Source organism: Leuciscus leuciscus (genome assembly GCF_965113295.1).
Source record: "Leuciscus leuciscus genome assembly, chromosome: 12".
Taxonomy (NCBI): Eukaryota; Metazoa; Chordata; class Actinopteri; order Cypriniformes; family Leuciscidae; genus Leuciscus; species Leuciscus leuciscus.
The window spans coordinates 37,311,826-37,324,966 of NC_138736.1; the positions used below are offsets into that span (position 1 = coordinate 37,311,826).

Sequence of the window (13,141 nt, forward strand, 5' to 3'; positions counted from 1 at the left end):
GTGATTTTTATGTCCCAGAGCGGAAGGATATTTTTGTTTTAATTGCAGATGTTAGGAAAAAATAATGTGTTTGCATGAAATTTGAACGGAAGTTGAAATAGTCTTTTCTTCCCTATTGTGATGTATGTGATTCTCGAGCAAGAACAAATGTAGGGCGGGGCTTCATTTTGTCCGTAGGGAATTGATTAGATGGTTGTGGTTTGCTATTGGCTGATCTCATGTGAGTGACAGGTTGCCCCGCCCACGTCATCAGAGAAGAGAAGAGATGCGAGAGGGAGGGGAAGTGATTCAAGATCAAGAGGCACATTAATTTAGAAAATAATGATGTGCACTGATAAATCATAGTAAATACTGCAATATTCCATGAAAAATAAGAAGTGTCCATTTTGATTTCATGGTGACTTCACAGACTTGTGTGGAGCTGGAGCTGGTGTCTCTTCTGCCACGTGTCGTCTGAGGAAGATCTGAGCACAGCTGCTGTGAGCCTGGATCTATTCCATCCCATAATCACTTTGCTTCTTCCTCTGGCCTGAATGCAAAACAAACAGCGGGAATCACTGCACAGATAACAACCTCATACACCAGAAGTATGCATGATGGGAAATGTGTCCTGATGAGACCTTGAATGCTCCTGGACTCTGCTCTGAGAACCGGCTCTTCTGTGCAAGTTACAATAGGGATCCAGTTTTATAATCTGCTATATAAATCAGGGGTTTGTAAATGAGAGGAAAACATATTGGGGAGAGGAACCAGTTTCTATTATTTATTATTGTTAATTAATTTAAAATATATATTTAAAACACATATATAAGCACACACCATTATGTCCTCACAAAGATGGCATTACCCGAAATCCTAATTCTTGTGGGGACATTTTTTGGTCCGCATGAGGAAAACAGCTCATAAATCACTAGGTGATGTTTTTTTGAAAGTTTTCTGTGATGGATGTGTTTAGGTGTAGGGAGAGAGAATATACAGTTTTGTAGAGTATAAAAATAATTATGCTGTGAGGTGTGTGTGCAGTGAGGTGGGTGTGTGCTGTGAGGTGTGTGTGCGTGTGTGTGTGTGTGTGTTTGTCAGGAGGTGTGTGTGAGTGTATGTGAATTTATCTGTGTGCTGTGAGGTGAGTGTGTGTGTTTGTGTGTACTTGTACAACTATCTTTGTGAGGACCAGTTTGAGTTTTCGACCATTGGAGTGAGTAAGGACATTTTGGCCGGTCCTCACTTTCTGAGACCCCTTTAAAGGCCTGTTTGAGTTTTTAGGGATAAGGTTATAATGAGGTTAAGGGTCGGTTTAGGCACTTGGTTGTGATGGGTAAGGTTAGGGTAAGCGGCTAGAGATTGCATTGTGTCAATGAATGTCCTCATAAAGATAGATGTACAAGAATGTGTGTGTGTGTGTGTGTGTGTGTGTGTGTGTGTGTGTGTGTGTGTGTGTGTGTGTGTGTGTGTGTGTGTGGTGAGGTGTGTGTGTGTGTGTGTGGTGAGGTGGGTGTGTGTGTGTGTGGTGAGGTGGGTGTGTGTGTGTGTGGTGAGGTGGGTGTGTGAGGACGTCACTCCTCCACTCCTCTCAGGATGAAGAGCGACTGCTGCTTCCATTACAGCAGTTTTCCTGCGTGAGCTGGACTGAGAAGCAGAGATCTGTCCTCGCTCTCCAGACTTCACCATGAGACTTCTTCTGTTCGCAGTCCTGCTGCTCCTCACACACACCTCACAGCAGCAGAACACTCCCAGAAAGAAACCCAGCGCTAAGAAAGGTAAGACACGAGGATTTCTGCTCATTCTTGTCTTCAGTTAGATCATTTATTCTTTGGTTATTCAAGCTGAAAGATCTTGAGAAGGTTCAGAGAGCATCACTTGAAAAGCAAGTTGCTGTATGAAGAAAATAAGCATTGACATGTTTAATACATTTGGATGTTACTGATCTTTAAATTAACTATTTTTCTTATTTGAATTAAGTCGAATACACTTGTAAAGTTTTAAAAATCAGTTACAAACAAACAATAAATTTTATGTTATTAAACGAATGTAATAAAAAAGTATTAAATATATAAAAATATGAATAAATTAAAAATACAATTTTTATTTTTGTAATTCCCATGCATGTGCTCTCTGTAAAATTAATTTATTACATAAAATAAAATATAATAATCAATAAGGATAAACATTGTATTAAGAAAACAAATTAATTGTTGTAATTTATCCATGCATTTTGCTGTTTTTTATTTACATTTCTTAAAAAAATTTGTAATTCCCACTATCCTCAATGATTCTCCTAACTGTAACACTAAACAAGGCTTGATTTTCAATATAACTGAATATCATTTATTATTTCTTTGATGTGATTTTGGGTGGTTGTTGATTGTCTCTGTCAGACTCAGATGCTCGAGCCAGTGTTGCTCTGGAGGACCTTCAGCAGCAGATCAAAGACATCGTGGAGGAACTGAATCTGGTGAAGGAGCAGCAGGCTCTGCAGACGGGTGAGAGCTACACACACCTCGACTCTATCTGCCTTACTGAAGCATCCAGACAGCCTGACTCGTCGGTTTAACTGTACAAAACTAAAAATGAACACATTGTACCAAAGACTGGCATATTGTTTGGATTAGTTTGTCCACTTGCATAAGACACATGGCCTCCAGATCCACATGTGGCTTTTGATGATTCTTACAGCTTGTGCTTTCCATGGAGAACATAAAGACAGATGTAATTCAGTCTTTGATCTACGAGGAAATGTTCAGACAAATATGTCATATTTTATTAGATTATGTGGCTAATAATTTAAAAACAAAAGCCAAAAATCACTCTTATTAGTTGCCATTCCAAGCCAAAGCAACAAGTTTGTTTAAAGCCATATTCGGCACTTTTGTATCATTTTATGTAAATAAAGGTTTCCAGCACCAAAGTCAGTCATAATTTAATCTTTGAGGATCGTTTCCCACTCACCTGAACTTATATGTAAATGACCTCTGTTGTGATTGGCTGACCTGTGCGTGTGGGCGTGTCTCACACATCCGTGTATCAGGAAGGGAGGGGCAAGTTGCAGGTGTTAATATTTAAATATGGCCAGTTATGTATGTAATTAATGAGCTCAAAATGTCCTTGGTTTTAACTTACACTTTTTTATTAAAAAAAGAACAACACACACTTTTTTTTACATTATGAGCCATTTAAAGATTACAAACACTGTTTATTTATTCTCCGCTAGTCTGCCTGAGAGGCATAAAGATCCCCGGCAAGTGTTTTCTGGTAGACACCGTGAAGAAGCGCTACCACACGGCCAACGAAGACTGCATCGCCAAGGGAGGAATCCTCAGCACTCCGCTCTCCTCCGACGAAAACACGCTTCTCCGTGATTATGTGCGCCAGAGCCTCGGACCAGACGCTGAAATCTGGCTGGGCGTAAACGACATGCAAATCGAGGGAGTGTGGATGGACCAGACCGGCTCAAACATCCGCTACCAGAACTGGAAGCTCCCGGAGCCTGACGGCGGCATCGCAGAGAACTGCGCCGTTCTCTCCGGCGAGAAGTGGCTGGACGAGCGGTGTCGTGAGGAGCGGGCCTCCGTCTGCGAGTTCAACATCGTCTGAGATCATCCAGCGTGGCGATCCCCTTGACCTTAGCTGTCCTTCCCATTGCACAATCCTGCTTGCATTGTGTTTGCTCCGTAATTGTATATTTTTTTATCTTGAGGAGACCAAAGATTGTCATTTTAGCTACTCCATAAAAATGTTCAGATGCAAAAGCTGAACTATAATCAAAGATCAAGAACACAACACTGTAATAAAGCACATTTTTGGACAGTCTCCGTTAAGATCCAGCCAAAAACACACACTAACTAAACAAACATTATTGAATCCAAAATCAGATGGTCTTTTAGGAAGAAGTCCAGCCACCCGATAAAATCCAGCAGAACGATGATTATTTCAGATAGCTAGCTTTGTTACTTGTTTATTGTCTAACAAACTAATGTCTAGCCTGATATAACCTGAACATATCCTTGCATCTCAATAAAATGTTTATCCAATATGTGTGTGTATAATATTTCACACATTTGGTGTAAAACAGGCCCATGTAAAGTTCTGCAGAATATGTATGCCCATAATTTATTAAATATTTTGGCTGATTCTTTTATGCATTCACCTACAATTGAGTGTTGAATTGTCAGATCCATGTATCACATTTTACCTTGGGATGCACAATATTGCTTACTGACCGATATTACAGATTTATTTTGTTATCAGTCAATATTAAAAAATGTATTTTGCATGCTCATTTCTGCCAATTTTTTACATTTAGATTGCCTTGCATCATCTAACACTAGTAGTAAGTACCAGACACCTCCTGTCAAAAAATGATTGATTGACAGGTGCCCCGCCCCTTCCGGTGACAGGTCCCGCCCCTTCCGGTGTCCCGCCCCTTCCGGTGACAGGTGCCCCGCCCCTTTTGACTTTTGATTGACAGGTTGACAGCTAGTTTTGACTTTTGATTGACAGGTTGACAGTTAGTATGACTTTTGATCATGTTTTGACAGCTAGTTTTGACTTTTGATTGACAGTTTGACAGCTTTTGATCATGTTTTGACAGCTAGTTTTGACTTTTGATGTCTTTTGAAGTCTTTTGAAGGCTTTTGAAGTCTTTTGATATTGACAGAAAGTGTTATAACAATATGTCATGGTATCTGACAGCTAGTTTGATGCCTTTTGAACATGACAGTTAGTGTTTTTGAAGCCTTTTGATCGTTTGAAGACACTGTGATTAAATAATACGTCATGGCTATATGACAGCTAGTTTTAATTGTTTGAAGCCTATTGAAGCCTTTTGAACATGACAGTTAGTGTCTGTGTGTGTGTGTGTTTTTGAAGTTGGTATCACACACACGATCCTCCCTACATATTCCTGAGCGTATCCGGGCTGTACTGTGAAACTGATAAGGGGAAAACTGGAAGTTTATCTCACACACAAATGTTGAAAAACCATTCAGTTCTTTTAAAAGAATATAAATGAAATGTTTATAAAGATCTTACTAAAATCTCACTCAAAAAGTTTAAATAAAATGGAGTCATAAAAAATTGCAATAAGTCTCTCAAAGCACCGTCTGTGTGGGCCGCGCGCGCGTGTCTCTCTCTCTCTCTCTCTCTCTCTGTCTGTGTGTGTGTGTGTGTGTGTGTGTGTGTGTGTGTCACGGGATTCCCCCTGCCACCCTTTTGAGCTCTGACATCTGAAACGTGCTGTTCAGACACTGTGATTAAACAATGTCGTACAAAAACATTCTATCCTTTAAAATAATGATCTTGCTCATTTAACTAAAGTTGAAAAAAACATACTGTTCTCATGCTAATTCAACTAAGGTTGAAAAACTGTGGAAGTTTATCTCACACAAACGTTGAAAAACCATTCGGTTCTTTTAAAAGAATATAAATGAAATGCTTATAAAATATATCTTACTAAAACCTCACACCAAAAGTTTGAATAAAATGAGAGTCACAAAAATTGCAATCAGTTAAATGTTTATATAGTTAAACAAGTATATGAATGGGTTCAAAATTGTTTTACACAACTTGTTTACTGAATTCATATAGTCATTCCTGAATGACCTCACACTGTCTCAAAACATAGGGAGTCATAGCATGTTTCTCTCTCTCTCTCTCTCTCTCTCTCTCTCTCTGTGTGTGTGTGTGTGTGTGTGTGTGTGTGTGTGTGTGTGTGTGTGTGTGTGTGTGTGTGTGTGTGTGTGTGTGTGTGTGTGTGTCAGAGAGTCACACAAATTCAGTGATCAGGATATCAGGTGCTGAGTTTATTTATAAGAAGTATAATAAAGTTTAAATGATATATTTTAAAAACAAAAGACTGTTTAAATAAAATCTTTAAAGTTTGAATACATACACATCTTCTATTTATCTTTTAGAAGATTACTGTGACCTAAAGTATTATTGTTACTAAACAATGCCTGTTGAAAAACTGTACTTAGTCGTCTTAAATCTCATTTCAATTCAATCATTCAATGAATCATTTCAAGATTCAATCAGCATTTTTTGTCCAAGCGGAGTCTCAATTTTTGTGGCTTTCCACAGCCATAATGATTTTTGTACCTTAACTGCATATTCTATCATCTCTTACACCTAAACACGCTGATCTTTCTGAATTTATTTCAAAGCATAATCGTAAAAGTTTAAATATGATATTTTAAAAATGAAAGATTGTTTTAGTTTGAAGTTTAAAGTTCTTAACTTTCTTGCTTGAAAAAATCTTTAAAGTTTGAATACATTCATATCTTCTATTTATCTTTTAGAAGATTACTGTAATGATTTTGTTTAAATTGAACCTAAGGTATAATTGTTATTAAACAATGTCTGTTCAAAAACTTTAGATGGTTGAAAAACTGTACTTAGTCGTCTTAAATCTCATTTATATGTAAAGATTCAATCATAATTTTTGTCCATGCGGGGTTTCAATTTTAATGGCTTTCCATAGCCATAATGATTTTTGTACCGTAACTGCAAATTCAGCAATCAGGATATCAGGTGCTTAATTTATTTCAAAGTATAATCTTACAAGTTTAAATGATATCTTTTAAAGATTGTTTAAATAAAATCTTTAAAGTTTGAATACATACACATCTTCTATTTATCTTTTAGAAGATTACTGTGAACTAAAGTATTATTGTTATTAATTAAACAATGTCTGTTCAAAAACTTTAGATGGTTGAAAAACTGTACTTAGTCGTCTTAAATCTCATTTATATGAAAAGATTCAATCATAATTTTTGTCCATGCGGGGTTTCAATTTTTATGGCTTTCCATAGCCATTATGATTTTTGTACCGTAACTGCAAATTCAGCAATCAGGATATCAGGTGCTTAATTTATTTCAAAGTATAATCTTACAAGTTTAAAATGATATCTTTTAAAAATGAAAGATTGTTTAAATAAAATCTTTAAAGTTTGAATACATACACATCTTCTATTTATCTTTTAGAAGATTACTGTGACCTAAAGTATTATTGTTATTAATTAAACAATGTCTGTTCAAAAACTTTAGATGGTTGAAAAACTGTACTTAGTCGTCTTAAATCTCATTTCAATTCAATCATTCAATGAATCATTTCAAGATTCAATCAGCATTTTTTGTCCATGCGGAGTTTCAATTTTTGTGGCTTTCCACAGCCATAATTGATTTGTGTACCTTAACTGCATATTCTATCATCTCTTACACCTAAACACGCTGATCTTTCTGAATTTATTTCTAAGCATAATCGTAAAAGTTTAAATATGATCTTTTAAAAATGAAAGATTGTTTTAGTTTGAAGTTTAAATTTCTTAACTTTCTTGCTTGAAAAAATCTTTAAAGTTTGAATACATTCATATCTTCTATTTATATTTTAGAAGATTACTGTAATGATTTTGTTTAAATTGAACCTAAGGTATAATTGTTATTAAACAATGTCTGTTCAAAAACTTTAGATGGTTGAAAAACTGTACTTAGTCGTCTTAAATCTCATTTATATGTAAAGATTCAATCATAATTTTTTGTCCATGCGGGGTTTCAATTTTTATGGCTTTCCATAGCCATAATGATTTTTGTACCGTAACTGCATATTCTATCCCTTACACCTAAACACGACCATCACAGAAAACTACATTTTCAAAAATGTAAAAAAAAGTTTTAGCTAAATAAATATATAAATAAAAACACCTTACATTTCCAGAGAGGTGAAGTAGTTCTTTATGCAACGATAAAAACAATCCAAAAAGCAAATAGTTTAAGTTGTCAAACAAAACACCCCCAGATCCTTCAGAGATAAACTACAGTGTGAACTGAAGCTTCAGGATATAGGGTAACAGACCAGATGAGTCTCGGGGGACAATGTCACAGTAAATCTAGTCCGCGTTCCAGAGTACATCCAGAGTTTTATACTAAATTCATTTAAAAGCATAACCTTAAAAGTTTAAATTAGATATTTATATATGTCAATAAAAGTTTTATTAAAATCATATCTTCTATTTATCTTCTTAGAAGACTTATGTATTATTTTTACTAAACAGCGTCTGTTCAAAAACTTTAGATGGTTGAAAAACTGTACTTAGGCGTCTTAGATCTTATTTATACAAAAATATTTCAAACAGTATTTTGTCCATACAACATGTTGTCAAAGTTTGTCACAATGTTTTGTTGTTGCGTTATTTTTAAGAAATCCGAGGACTCTACGTTGCTCTTATTTAGACTAAGTTGTATCATCAAGTTAAATGTAAATTTGCAAATCCAAATGATAGGAAAACTTTATGATAGGAAAGTACGGACAGCGCCTTTGACCAAGCCTCTACATATGGGGCACTTGCGTAGAGAAGGCGCACATTCTTTGCACACAACTAGGTGACCACAGGGGATGAAGACAATGTTCACTTCCTTATCCATGCAAACTTTGCATGTGCGCTCCTCTTGAAGTCTTCTTAACTGTTCCTCCATAGGCAAGTCTGAAAGATCTTGACTCGGTGATGCAGCTTCATTTGTCTGGGCCATCAGTTCTCTCAGCAGGCAGACATCATTCTTCTTGATCCAGTTGCGGAAGACCTCTGCTGCTGCATTTCCTTTCGACAGGACTAACTCAATGAGCTGCCCTGTCTGCTGCTTGATTGTAGTGTAGTTACGAATAATGTCATACTCTTTCTGTGAGATGACGTTCTCCTCTAGAAGATGGTCCATTAAGCACTGCACACTTTTTAGCCGCTGTGACACGGCAAGATGATGTTTCTTAAGAAAAGTAAGAAACTTACTTTCTCGCTCCTCCTCTCTCTTCTCATCTTCCGCACGTAGTAAATCAGACACCAATTCTTGAACGGTTTTGTAATTTTCTCCACTTGCGAGAATTTTGCTTTGAACGGTTTGCTTCACCACAGGATTGTTCATCATCACTGCATCTTCTCCAGGACCCAGGTGTACAACAGCTGGATCAACAAATTCTCTTGAGTCGCTGTCTCCATTAGTCAATAGCTGTTCAAATAGTCTTGGAAATCTTGCTTGAATCTGATGAACAAACTCTTGGCCCTTTTCTTGCAACAGGTATTCACATCTTGGAAACCACTTAGCATGTTCTCTCCATGGATCATCACCAGACTCCCAACATCTGAGTCCACCATCACAACAAAAGCACTTCACGTCATCATTACGACCAACATAGTAAAAACCAGCCTTAGCCAATTGGTCTGGTCGAACAGTTATTCTTGAGGGCCAGTTGACAAATGTGAGCAACCTTTCTTCACACTGTTGCATTGCCGATCCATTGGAAAGGCCGCCACCAGATAAAGGTACATTATCCGCACGGTCACCTTGAACAAAGCGGCAGTTGGGGTAATGCCTCTGGTGCTCTGATGCTGCCCGATCTCCCGGTTCCCAGTTGCTAAGCTGGCCTCCACAACTGAAGCAAGCCACTCTGTCGCCCTGGCCAACGTAGTAGAAACCACTTTTGGCAAGCTCAGCTGGAGCTAATGTAGCAAGAGTCCAATTCTGAAAGGTGTCAAGGCGTTCCAGTTCCCGACGCATGCCAGGATTGTGACAAGTCGGAGGTCGCTGGTGAGACATATCCTCAACTCCACGGGAGGAAATGGGGCTGGAGAGGGCCAGGTTGCTGAATGCCGTGTTTAAGTAACCCACCTGCTCCTCCATTTGGCTTGAAAAAGATGCCGTGGCGGTTGATGTTACAGCTGTCGCAGGGTTGGAAAGCTGTAAGATGGCTACGTTGCGAAGCGGGGGAAAAGGCAGAGTGAGAGGACGACAGGAGGTTTGCGGTGGCGGGTAAAAATGTGACCACAGGGTGTGTCCACTCAAGCCCTTCTCTCTGCTGGACATCCCATGACTAGTGTCTAGTCGTCCATGACAGAACACATAATCTTATTAAACTTATTAAATACCCTCTATGATGCAGGAACCGATGCTAAAAACAAAATCAAACACCACAATTTCAAAAATTGAAAAATCACCACACAATTTCAGGTATTCACATCTTGGAAATGGTTGCCACCTCGGGAATACAGTCATTTAAATGCAGAAATCAAATATTTAAATATTTAATCTTTTAAATCATGTAGTATTTTTAATTATTCTAAATATTATTATTCTAAATATTATCATGTATACTATTATAATACTATTATTATGAGCTCAGACATTTTTTAACCAGATTTTTTTTTTATTTCAACATTATACTTTCGAGTATACATTGAAGTAGTGAAGAAAATGATAGATCGGCAGTACATAAAGTAAAACGACGTTTACAGATGGTCTAGCCAGAATAGAAAATCTCTGCAGGCTATCATGTTTTGCTCTAGGGTATAGTTGACCAGACTTTCAACTATTTCACCAACGTCAGTTTTTGCATTTTTTGACACCAGTGACATGCAGAGATCTGTTACAAAAGTCCATATAGCGAGTATCTCTGTGATTTCGAATTCGTCACAACATTCACGCAGCACATCCAGAACTTGTTTGAGGATTACGCCGTTCGGCTCTTTGCCGTTAAAAAACATGGGTGTTACATCAGGCCATGGCTTTGTCAAGCCTCTTACGACATCCATTTCATTTTTGAGATGTGTCACACGTTTGGTATCCTGCGCACAATCGTTTTTCATACCACACGCAGCATCGATGATCCTGTGCATCAAGCCAACCATCTGACCTCTAAAATGATCTTTAAACATAGAGTCTAGCGTAGCTCTTAAAGGACACTCTTTGCCCATGGCGCACTCACACGCCGGATGATACTTGTTCTCCATCCGTTTTTGCGTCGCCATTTTTTCAACTTTTCGAATAGTCCACTATTCGATGATGAAAGATGCTTTTCGTTCCTGGAATGTTCCTGGAATCTCCTGAGCGAGTCCTTGCGGCACAGTCGTCCAGGGTTTGTGCGTTAATGCTCGGAAGTTTGTGTTTTGGGGTCAGAAGCGTAGTTTACGTCAGGTTCAGGCAAACAGGACTTTCAACTTTTTCCTTCAACCTTTGATCAATGAGATGATGTAGTAGCACAGCAGTCCGAGGCTAGTAGAGCTAGAAGTAGAGCTAGAGTGTGCAATGTCCTGAAATATTTATCAGGACAACGATTGGGGTCCGCCCCCTCGCCCCACTGGAGGGGTTGAATAGGGTGTCGTCATCAGGAAAGCCATAAATAACTATGTAAATTATAGTCACGATGCAACAGAAGTAGCGTCATGGAGAAGTTATGCATATGCCACCAGAGAGAAGTTTATTATCTTCACTCATTCCAGTTACAAAATCTGATTAAACACTGTATTCAGTTGGCTTTAAGTTAATTTTACAGACTATGAAGATATTAAAGTTCATAGACCTTTAGCGCATTCAAATGTATTGAGTTAAAATCAATATCGCATTAAACACATCATTACTGTGTTTAATAACTTCAATAGTTATCAAGCACCAGCTGATTTAAGTTTTTCTTCAAACAAAAGTAATTTTCTGATAAATCATCGTACACCTACATGTGTGTTTTGTTGTATGCACAGATTTTGAGGGTCGCTTATAGAAAGATGCGTCCTTGTCTTTGTTTCGCGGTATTTTTAAAAACATAGAACCAGAGAACAGAGAACCTTGTGCGGAATTCTATATCCGCATAAAGGGTTAAAATATAAAATATACATTTTAGCGCTATTTAAAAACTAGGACGGTATAATAATAATATAATGTAAATGTCTCACGTGAAGATGATGGTTTAAACCATCATTTTATCAAATCAAGCCAATTCATGTGAATACTGTCGTATATGAACAAAGAGAAGACCTAGAGTTCACTAACACTACAGCTACAGTAACAGTAGGAAACTGCACAGCGCATTATATAAATATAATAATAGTTAGATGATTTATCTAACCATTGAAATTTACGATATATTAAAACATTCGGAATTATGCCGAATAAAAAGAAGATCATAAAAAACAGAACAATTATTAAGACATAAAACACAACGGCTGTTTTCTGGATCGGGCCTAAAAGACAGATGCCTAAAACTCAAAGTATTGGTGGGTACAGAATAAAAAAATGAATCAACCCTCCTTTCACATAAAAATACCATGTATCAACAGTGATTCATTAGCTTAACTGTCGCTAGTTATTATTCTTGGCCTCATCAAAGTTTCACCGGACCATACCGACTCTGAAACAAGACAAAATATTAACGCGTAACATTTATTTGCATTTCTTCTGAAACACCCTGTTTTGAAATTGTTTAACAATTTTTAACATCACTAGCGTAACACTTATCGTATTGCCGGGTGTGATTGTAATGTTTTGTATGGCGTTTTCTTTACACCTTCCCCCGGATATCGGTTTCCTACTGTTACTGTAGCTGTAGTGTTAGTGAACTCTAGGTCTTCTCTTTGTTCATATACGACAGTATTCACATGAATTGGCTTGATTTGATAAAATGATGGTTTAAACCATCATCTTCACGTGAGACATTTACATTATATTATTATTATACCGTCCTAGTTTTTAAATAGCGCTAAAATGTATATTTTATATTTTAACCCTTTATGCGGATATAGAATTCCGCACAAGGTTCTCTGTTCTCTGGTTCTATGTTTTTAAAAATACCGCGAAACAAAGACAAGGACGCATCTTTCTATAAGCGACCCTCAAAATCTGTGCATACAACAAAACACACATGTAGGTGTACGATGATTTATCAGAAAATTACTTTTGTTTGAAGAAAAACTTAAATCAGCTGGTGCTTGATAACTATTGAAGTTATTAAACACAGTAATGATGTGTTTAATGCGATATTGATTTTAACTCAATACATTTGAATGCGCTAAAGGTCTATGAACTTTAATATCTTCATAGTCTGTAAAATTAACTTAAAGCCAACTGAATACAGTGTTTAATCAGATTTTGTAACTGGAATGAGTGAAGATAATAAACTTCTCTCTGGTGGCATATGCATAACTTCTCCATGACGCTACTTCTGTTGCATCGTGACTATAATTTACATAGTTATTTATGGCTTTCCTGATGACGACACCCTATTCAACCCCTCCAGTGGGGCGAGGGGGCGGACCCCAATCGTTGTCCTGATAAATATTTCAGGACATTGCACACTCTAGCTCTACTTCTAGCTCTACTAGCCTCGGACTGC

General features: G+C 37.4%; 2 protein-coding genes across 2 annotated transcripts; one reads left to right on the forward strand and one right to left on the reverse strand.

Moving 5' to 3' along the window:
• The first annotated feature begins 1,537 nt into the window (after positions 1-1,537).
• Positions 1,538-4,030, forward strand: clec3bb (C-type lectin domain family 3, member Bb). The gene is made up of 3 exons (XM_082186988.1): positions 1,538-1,757; positions 2,376-2,480; positions 3,209-4,030. The coding sequence occupies exons 1-3, from the start codon at positions 1,667-1,669 to the stop codon at positions 3,589-3,591; spliced, it is 579 nt and encodes a 192-aa protein (XP_082043114.1). The 5' UTR covers positions 1,538-1,666; the 3' UTR covers positions 3,592-4,030.
• Positions 4,031-7,765: 3,735 nt separating this feature from the next.
• Positions 7,766-9,850, reverse strand: LOC309511299 (putative inhibitor of apoptosis). Its single transcript, XM_082186393.1, has one exon. The coding sequence runs from the start codon at positions 9,844-9,846 to the stop codon at positions 8,281-8,283; it is 1,566 nt and encodes a 521-aa protein (XP_082042519.1). The 5' UTR covers positions 9,847-9,850; the 3' UTR covers positions 7,766-8,280.
• Between the last annotated feature and the right edge of the window lie 3,291 nt (positions 9,851-13,141).

Excerpts from the sequence above, each read along its gene's own strand:
- clec3bb (XM_082186988.1), top strand. The coding sequence starts at position 1,667 with ATGAGACTTCTTCTGTTCGCAGTCCTGCTGCTCCTCACACACACCTCA. Across the intron at positions 1,758-2,375 it reads GAAACCCAGCGCTAAGAAAG|ACTCAGATGCTCGAGCCAGT; the intron begins GTAAGACACGAG and ends TGTCTCTGTCAG. Across the intron at positions 2,481-3,208 it reads GCAGCAGGCTCTGCAGACGG|TCTGCCTGAGAGGCATAAAG; the intron begins GTGAGAGCTACA and ends ATTCTCCGCTAG.
- LOC309511299 (XM_082186393.1), bottom strand. The coding sequence starts at position 9,846 with ATGTCCAGCAGAGAGAAGGGCTTGAGTGGACACACCCTGTGGTCACAT.